This window comes from Aegilops tauschii, chromosome 4 (genome assembly GCF_002575655.3).
Source record: "Aegilops tauschii subsp. strangulata cultivar AL8/78 chromosome 4, Aet v6.0, whole genome shotgun sequence".
Taxonomy (NCBI): Eukaryota; Viridiplantae; Streptophyta; class Magnoliopsida; order Poales; family Poaceae; genus Aegilops; species Aegilops tauschii.
This window is the reverse complement of record NC_053038.3, coordinates 491,119,702-491,129,524: the sequence shown is the minus strand read 5'-3', so window position 1 is coordinate 491,129,524 and position 9,823 is coordinate 491,119,702. Positions and strand designations below refer to the sequence as shown.

General features: G+C 48.9%; 1 protein-coding gene across 1 annotated transcript; it reads right to left on the bottom strand.

The window, feature by feature from the left end:
- Positions 1-272: 272 nt before the first annotated feature.
- Positions 273-1,833, bottom strand: LOC109772161 (uncharacterized). Its single transcript, XM_020330854.4, has 3 exons — positions 1,537-1,833; positions 1,178-1,253; positions 273-1,054 (listed from the first exon to the last, which is right to left on the bottom strand). Exons 1-3 carry the CDS (start codon positions 1,546-1,548, stop codon positions 501-503), a joined length of 642 nt encoding a protein of 213 aa, XP_020186443.1. The 5' UTR covers positions 1,549-1,833; the 3' UTR covers positions 273-500.
- Between the last annotated feature and the right edge of the window lie 7,990 nt (positions 1,834-9,823).

The following is a 9,823-nucleotide window of genomic DNA, read 5'->3' as shown; positions in this document are numbered from 1 at the left end:
TATACACAGTATTCTGTACAACGGCGTTGCACATGCAAGATGCGCCTGGCTACAATTGCAAGAGAAAATGCCAAAAATAGCCGTATTATTGCGCCTCAATTTCCCTTTTTCTAGAAAGCAAAGTTTGAACAGCAGCCACATGCTGCATCACCACCCATCATGCACCGCACACTGCTCTCTCTCTCTCTCTCTCTCTCTCTCTAAACCCACTCTTTCCTCTCTCTACTTTTGTTCTCTGTTGTTGAAAGGAAAGATGATGTAGCTGTGGTATGTACATGTACTAGGGCAGGCCGGCAGTACGTAGCATCGCAATTTCCACATTACAAATGTACGTATGTACGTACGTAGTGCTATAGTAGACTACTACTAGTTGTACAGTTTCATCTTGCAAACTTTGGTGGTCTCGTAAAAACGATCGAGAAAATACTACTATACACAGATGCATGCATGGTCGCCCCACGGAACGTACGTACGCGAGCGATCGAGGGATCGACTTTGACTTAGCAGATGACGCACGAGTTTGGGTTCTCCTCCATGCTCATGTTCCGCACGTAGTAGTGCTGCGGCGGCACGTACGGCGGCGGGTAGGCCGGCGGCGCCGGCCGGTACTGGTTCATCATGTAGTCGGCGTTGAACATGTAGGGCGGCGGCATGTGGTGCGGCAGCGGCATGTGGTGCGGGAACGGCAGCGGGGCCACGGCGGCGGGCTTCTTCTGGTCGTCCTTCTTGCCGTCGCCCTCCTCTTTCTTGTCGCCGTCCTTCTTCCCGTCGCCGTCCTTCTTGCCGTCGCCCTCCTCCTTCTTGTCGCCGTCCTTCTTCCCATCGCCGTCCTTCTTGGCGTCGCCGCCGTCGCCGCCTTCCTTCTTGGCGTCGCCGCCCTCCTTCTTGGCCTCCTCCTTCTTCTCCTCCTTCTTCTCGGGCTCCTTGGCCGGGCCGACGGACTCGATGTAGGCCGCCCAACCCTTGCGCAGCTTGCTCACCACGTCCACCGGGTCCACCGTGCCGATCACCGTCATCTTGCGCGACGCCAGGTCCATGGATATGGCGTCGATGCCTGGCGAAATAAAACGATGTAGAACAGAGCAGAGCAGAGCCGTCGGCGTCAGTCAGTCAGTCGATCGGCGGTGTTTGACTGAGGGATTCATGACAACAGAGCAGATCATGGATGCGTACGTACCGACGAGCACGGAGACGGCCTTCATGGCCTTCTGCTTGTCCTTGTTGTCATGCAGTTCCAGCTTCACCACGATCTTCTGCAGCAGAGCAAACACGCCAGCATCGGCAAGCCACAGTTAGTTTACAGTCCGAAGCAGAGGAAGACGTTTGGATGCAGGCACTGTATGACCGACGCCAGAACAAAGTGCAGGTGCAGAGTAAAAAGAGAAAAGCGTTCCCGGGAAGGATTCTAAAGCAAGATCCCCCATGGAGAAGAGAACCTCGAGCAAAGAACATGCATGTGGACGCATATGGAATCAGGATCGGTATTTCAGAATCAATCCATGAACATTACAAGCAGAAGGAGCGTTTCTTGCTCACCTTGGCCGACATGCCTCCGGCCTGGGCTGCTCGCAGAGAGAAGGTGAACGGGCAGGCGATCGGAAGATCAACTGGGACAGGTGGGAATAATGGGAGTGGCTAGTGAGGGTGTGTGGGAACGGCGAGCGCGGCAGTGCGGTACAGCCACGGCAGCGGAGGACGGATGGGAAAGAGGCCCGACGGGGTGCGGAGGTTAGGCGAGCGTGTCACGCAACTGCAGCGGCAGCACACAAGAGGCAAAGGGAATTGGCGATCGCGGGTGGTCCTAAATAGAGACTAGCGGCGAGGAGAGGAGAGGCGGGCGGGCGGGAGCTTTGGTGGCTAGCTAGCCGAGGTAGCGTTGGTGCGAAGCGCAGCCCAGTGCCCTCTACTGTATCTATCTATATCTGTCTGACGTGGATGTGTCTCTCTCTCTTCCTCACCGGCGGCCCTCGTACGTCTCCCCGCCTTTTGGTTTGGTGTGCGGCCACTGGCCAGCCGCGCGCACAGTGCGCACAGTACACGGTGGGTCGAGGCGATCGGGCGGGAATGCCGCGCTGCCGCTGTGCTGCCCGCTCCGATCTGGCAGCCCGCGTCCGCCCCACGCGGCCGTGTGCCCCGACCGTCCGTTCCGATCTGGTTTCCCCCATCACCGCGCGCTGGCTAGCTTGCCTCCTCCGTTGCCGCCGCCGGTCCGGCGTCCTCTGATTGATTCTGATTCGCGGATGAATTCCTCCGAGACGAAACCAACTCGACTTGTCACGCGTCGAGTGCGCGCGCGCGCGTGCGTCGTGGGCTGTGCGTGACCGACCGGTGACCCGTCACGCTCGCTTTATCTCCCCTGAGAGGTCGATTCCCGGTGCTGTGCGCGCCGGCCGGCCGGTTCGTGTCTGCCTTGTGCGCGCGCGCGCGCTCCTCCTCCGGCTGGAAGCTAGCGGGACGGGACGATTCGGGCCGTCTCGTTTTTGCGGATTCCGAGGTGATTCCAACGTATGATTCGAGCTGTTCTAGCTAGTACTAGTACGTTCGGCCGGTTCCGGACCGTGTATGCCCCGCACCACGCATGATCCAGCCAAGCTGCGTCTGCGTGTGTATTGTATGCATGTAATGTTGCGTTCGTTGAAAACTTCCCGCGATCCCAAACGATGCATGTGGTTTGAGGATGAGAACCAATCAGCGACTCCTTTTTGCGCTGTCACTGTCCTTTGTTCGGGGATCATGACGTACGCGCCACACCTGTCTTGGTTTCTTTATCATATGATAACCATAAAGAGTATATTAAAAAGGATCAATAATGGCTCTTCGCCTGCTATTTCAACAAGATCATCTTCGTCTAGGTTCAACAGTTAATAATTGGGCGTGATATCAGAATCAGGCGACACCACACCAAGTTCTGTCTGATTAAAAAAAAGGAGTTCGAACTTGTAAGCTACAAGCTGTACTAAGATGCCTGTAACCATCGGTTAAAGCCGCGATCAAGCACCGAAACTGATCGTGCAGATGCATGAAAGGGTTTCGTACGAACTATATATTCTCTCTGTCATTGATTGAAAACGGTTTCTTTATGGCCACCGAATTTATGTAGGTAGGGTTACCAGTTACAAACTTGCAGCACACATTTCACTAGAATATAAATTGAAAAATATAAAATCATCTCTTGGTCCCGTGATTGGTGAGGAGTAACACTCCCAGTCCTAGTTTCCTTTGTTAGCTAAGAAGTTGTTCTCTTTCTCTTCTTTGTAGAAAACGAAGTTGTTGTTCTTTCCTTCCTAGATGTTACTAGGATTAACCGTAGGCTATTGATACCCAACACAAAAAGTCAGACCATAGATTTTTACCAAATTATTATATTGCATTCAGTATTTTTGCTCTCTCTTGTTTCGTAATTTCAACTTGGATCTTGTACCAAAGTTGGTCTGGAATGAGCAATTTTGAAGAATACATTGTTGTTTCATGTACTCTGTCAATCACGCACTAACTTTAACGAAACAGAGAGCCCGCTCCCGTGCTGCTATCGAGCGACACCGAGGCACACTACCAGCCCTTGCCTCGTCCCCCACCCCCTTCCTCCTCCTCTTTTCGTCGCCGACCGGAAAAGCCCACGCAGTGCCAACCGAGGCATGGCTCCTTTCTCGCGGCACGAGAGAGTGGTTATGCATGGCGGCGATGCTCAAGGAGGCGGAGGTCTAGCGAGGGCAGCTCGAGGAGATCGTGGGTGATGCGGTGGTGGTGGCGTGGTGCTCAAGGGAGGTGGAGGTCCGACAGGCGCGGCCACGAGTGTGGCGTGGTGCTCAAGGGAGGTGGAGGTCCGATAGGCGCGGCCACGAGTGTGGCCGTTCAACTCTGTGTCTAGAGCGCTCCTGTGCGGCTATGTGTGCTCATGGGCTGCATGGAGGGGTTGTGACTCCTCGACGCGGCGTTCTGTGGCTCCAGCATGTGGCGCATGGTGGTGGATCTGCCCTTTTGTAGCCTCTTATCATGTTGCAAGCAACGTGAATATAAGATTTTGTTGTCGGGGTACTGGATGCATGGGGATGCCGTATCGGGCTAGTGGGCTGCCAGATCCACTGTCAATTGAAGCACTTTGAGGTACAAGTGGGTAAAACCTCGTTTCTAGCCGTGGCTGGAGCATGTGAGGGTGGTGAAGGAAATATGCCCTAGAGGCAATAATAAAGTTGTTATTTATATTTCCTTATATCATGATAAATGTTTTATTATTCATGCTAGAATCGTATTAACCGGAAACTTAGTACATGTGTGAATACATAGACAAACAGAGTGTCACTAGTATGGCTCTACTTGACTAGCTCGTTGAATCAAAGATGGTTAAACAACTAGTATGCCTCCATCAAGTGTTCGGGCCGCAGTCTCGAATCCGACGAAGATCAAATCTCCGCGGACGTCCGCGACGTAGTTCAAGCTCCCAAATCTGACCTGATGGCCAGGGACGTAGCTATCGATCTGCTCCAGATGGCCAAACGAGTTGGCCCGCAGTGCGAAACCGCCGAATACGAAGATCTATCCGGGGGGAAGGTTTCTCCTTGGACAGCGTCATTGTTGACGATTGAAGGGGCCATCGAACCTCTTAAGGACGACACAGTGGAACTCTCAATGAAAGCACCAATGTCGGTGTCAAAACCGGCGGATCTCGGGTAGGGGGACCCGAACTGTGCGTCTAAGGTCGATGGTAACAGGAGACAGGGGACACGATGTTTACCCAGGTTCGGGCCCTCTCTATGGAGGTAATACCCTACTTCCTGCTTGATTGATCTTGATGAATATGAGTATTACAAGAGTTGATCTACCACGAGATCGTAATGGCTAAACCCTAGAAGTCTAGCCTGTATGACTATGATGATGAGTCTCTCTCCTCCGGACTAAGTCCTCCGGTTTATATAGACACCGAGAGGATCTAGGGTTACACAGGGTTGGTTACAAAGAAAGGAATCTACATATTTGATCGCCAAGCTTGCCTTCCATGCCAAGGTGAGTCCTATCCGGACACAGGTGCAGTCTTCGGTCTTTGTATCTTCACAGCCCATCAGTCCGGCCCATGGCTAACAGGCCGGACGCCCGAGGACCCCTTAGTCCAAGACTCCCTCAATGGGCTTTAAGGGAAAAAGAGGAGAAGCCACGAGGGCTGGCCGCGCGCCCCCCATGGGCCTAGTCCGAATTGGACTAGGGGAGGGGCTGCGCCCCCTCTATCCTTCTCCTTCCCCTCTCCTTCCTTTCCCCTCCTAGTAGGACTAGGAAAGGAGGAATCCTACTCCTACTAGGAGGAGGATTCCTCCTCCGCTTGGCGCGCCTAGAGAGGCCGGCCGGCCTCCTCTCCCTCCTTTATATACGGGGGCAGGGGGCACCCCAATACACACGAGTTGATTGTTCCAAGCCGTGTGCGGTGCCCCCCTCCACCATAATCCACCTCGATCATATCGTAGCGGTGCTTAGGCGAAGCCCTGCGTCGGTAGCAACATCATCACCGTCATCACGCCGTCGTGCTGACGGAACTCTCCTGCGAAGCTCTGCTGGATCGGAGTTCGTGGGACGTCATCGAGCTGAACGTGTGCTGAACACGGAGGTGCCATAAGTTCGGTACTGAGGATTGGTCGATAGTGAAGACGTACGACTACATCAACCGCATTGTCATAACGCTTCCGCTTTCGGTCTACGAGGGTACGTAGACAACATTCTCCCCTCTCGTTGCTATGCATCACCATGATCTAGCGTGTGCGTAGGATTTTTTTTTGAAATTACTACGTTCCCCAATAGTGGTATCAGAGCCAGGTTTGTGCGTAGATGTTATATGCACGAGTAGAACAGAAGTGAGTTGTGGGCGATACAAGTCATACTGCTTACCAGCATGTCATACTTTGATTCAGCGGTATTGTTGGATGAAGCGTCCCGGACCGACATTACACGTACGCTTACGCGAGACTAGTTCTACCGACGTGCTTCGCACACAGGTGGCTGGCGGCTGTTAGTTTGTCCAACTTTAGTTGAATCAACTGTGGCTACGCCCGGTCCTTGTGAAGGTTAAAACAGCACTAACTTGACGAAATATCATTGTGGTTTTGATGCGTAGATAAGAACGGTTCTTGCTCTGCCCGTAGCAGCCACGTAAAACTTGCAACAACAAAGTAGAGGACGTCTAACTTGTTTTTGCAGGGCATGTTGTGATATGATATGGTCAAGGCATGATGCTATATTTTATTGTATGAGATGATCATGTTTTGTAACCAAGTTATCAGCAACTGACAGGAGCCATATGGTTGTCGCTTTATTGTATGCAATGCAATCGCCCTGTAATTGCTTTACTTTGTCACTAAGCGGCAGCGATAGTCGTAGAAGCAATAGTTGGCGAGACGACAACGATGCTACGATGGAGATCAAGGTGTCACGCCGGTGACGATGGTGATCATGACGGTGCTTCGGAGATGGAGATCACAAGCACAAGATGATGATGGCCATATCATATCACTTATATTGATTGCATGTGATGTTTATCTTTTATGCATCTTATTCTGCTTTGATTGACGGTAGCATTATACGATGATCTCTCACTAAATTTCAAGATAAAAGTGTTCTCCTTGAGTATGCACCGTTGCCAAAGTTCGTCGTGCCGAGACACCACGTGATGATCGGGTGTGATAAGCTCTACATTCATATACAACGGGTGCAAGCCAGTTTTGCACACGCAGAAATACTCGGGTTAAACTTGACGAGCCTAGCATATGCAGATATGGCCTCAAAACACTGAGATCGAAAGGTCGAGCGTGAATCATATAGTAGATATGATCAACATAGTGATGTTCACCATTGAAAACTACTCCATCTCACGTGATGATCGGACATGGTTTAGTTGATATGGATCACGTGATCACTTACATGATTAGAGGGATGTCTATCTAAGTGGGAGTTCTTAAGTAATATGATTAATTGAACTTTAATTTATCATGAACTTAGTGTTGGTAGTATTAGCATATCTATGTTGTAGATCAATAGATTGCGTTTAGTTCCCCTGTTTTATTTTTGATATGTTCCTAGAGAAAACTAAGTTGAAAGATGTTAGTAGCAATGATGCGGATTGGATCTGTGATCTGAGGATTATCCTCATTGCTGCACAGAAGAATTATGTCCTTGATGCACCGCTAGGTGGCAGACCGATTGCAGGAGCAAATGCAGACGTTATGAATGTTTGGCAAGCTCAATATGATGACTACTTGATAGTTTAGTGCACCATGCTTTACGGCTTAGAATCGGGGCTTCAAAGACGTTTTTGAAACGCCACGGAGCATATGAGATGTTCCAAGAGTTGAAATTAGTAGACTCATGCCCATGTCGAAAGGTATGAGACCTTTGACAAGTACTTTGCCTACAAGATGGAGGAGAATATCTCAGCTAGTGAGCATGTGCTCAGAATGTCTGAGTACTACAATCACTTGAATCAAGTGGGAGTTAATCTTCCAGATAAGATAGTGATTGACAGAGTTCTCTAGTCACTATCACCAAAGTTACTAGAACTTCGTGATGAACTATAATATGCAAGGGATAACGGAAACGATTCCCAAGCTCTTCATGATGCTGAAATCGACGAAGGTAGAAATCAAGCAAAGCATCAAGTGTTGATGGTTGACAAGACCACTAGTTTCAAGAAAAGGGCAAAGGGAAGAAGGGGAACTTCAAAAAGAACGGCAAGCAAGTTGCTGCTCCCGTGAAGAAGCCCAAAGCTAGACCCAAGCCTGAAACCAAGTGCTTCTACTGCAAAGGAAATGGTCACTGGAAGTGGAACTGCCCTAGATACTTGGCGGATAAGAAGGATGGCAAAGTGAACAAAGGTATATTGGATATACATGTTATTGATGTGTACTTTACTAATGTTTATAGCAACCCCTCGGCATTTGATACTGGTTCAGTTGCTAAGAGTAGTAACTTGAAACGGGAGTTGCAGAATGAACAGAAACTAGTTAAGGGCGAGGTGACGATGTGTGTTGGAAGTAGTTCCAAGATTGATATGATCATCATCGCACACTCCCTATACTTTCAGGATTAGTGTTGAACCTAAATAAGTGTTATTTGGTGTTTGCGTTGAGCATGAATATGATTTGACCATGTTTATTGCAATACGGTTATTCATTTAAGTTAGAGAATATTGTTGTTCTGTTTACATGAATAAAACCTTCTATGGTCATACACCCAATGAAAATGGTTTGTTGGATCTCGATCATAGTGATACACATATTCATAATATTGAAGCCAAAAGATGCAAAGTTAAAAATGATAGTGCAACTTATTTGTGGCACTGCCGTTTAGGTCATATTGGTGTAAAGCACATGAAGAAACTCCATGCTGATGGGATTTTGGAATCACTTGATGCTTGCGAACCATGCCTTATGGGCAAGATGACTAAGACTCCGTTCTCCTGAACAATGGAGCGAGCAACTGACTTATTGGAAATAATACATACTGATGTATGCGATCCGATGAGTGTTGAGGCTCGCGGCGGGTATCGTTATTTTCTGACCTTCACAGATGATTTGAGCAGATATGGGTATATCTACTTGATGAAACATAAGTCCGAAACATTTGATAAGTTCATATAATTTCAGAGTGAAGTGGAAAAATCATCGTAACAAGAAAATAAAGTTTCTACTATCTGATCGTGGAGGAGAATATTTGAGTTACGAGTTTTGTCTTCATTTGAAACATTGTGGAATAGTTTCGCAACTCACGCCACCTGGAGCACCACAGCGTAATGGTGTGTCCGAACATCGTAACCGTACTTTATTAGATATGGTGCAATCTATGATGTCTCTTACCGATTTACCACTATCGTTTTGGGGTTATGTATTAGAGACAACTGCATTCACGTTAAATAGGGCACCATCTAAATCCGTTGAGACGACACCATATGAACTGTGGTTTGGCAAGAAACCAAAGTTGTCGTTTATTAAAGTTTGGGGTTGCGATGCTTATGTGAAAAAGTTTCATCCTGATAAGCTCAAACCCAAATCGGAGAAATGTGTCTTCATAGGATACCCAATGGAGACAGTTGGGTACACCTTCTATCAAAGATCCGAAGGCAAGACATTCGTTGCTAAGAATGGATCCTTTCTAGAGAAGGAGTTTCTCTCGAAAAAAGTGAGTGGGAGGAAAGTAGAACTTGATGAGGTAACTGTACCTGCTCCCTTATTGGAAAGTAGTTCATCACAGAAATCTGTTCCTGCGACTCCTACACCAACTAGTGAGGAAGCTAATGATGATGATCATGTAACTTCAGATCAAGTTACTACCGAACCTCGTAGGTCAACCAGAGTGAGATCCGCACCAGAGTGGTACGGTAATCCTGTTCTGGAGGTCATGTTACTTGACCATGACGAAGCTACGAACTATGAGGAAGCGATCATGAGCCCAGATTCCGCGAAATGGCTTGAGGCCATGAAATCTGAGATGGGATCCATGTATGAGAACAAAGTGTGGACTTTGGTTGACTTGCCAGATGATCGGCAAGCCATCGAGAATAAATGGATTGAGGGAGTCCTGGACTAAGGGGTCCTCGGGCATCCGGCCTATTAGCCATGGGCCGGACTGATGGGCTGTGAAGATACGAAGACCGAAGACTGCACCTATGTCCGAATAGGACTCATCTTGGCGTGGAAGGCAAGCTTGGCAATCAAATATGCAGATTCCTTTCTTTGTAACCGACCCTGTGTAACCCTAGATCCTCTCGGTGTCTATATAAACCGGAGGACTTAGTCCGGAGGAGAGAGACTCATCATCATAGTCATACAGGCTAGACTTCTAGGGTTTA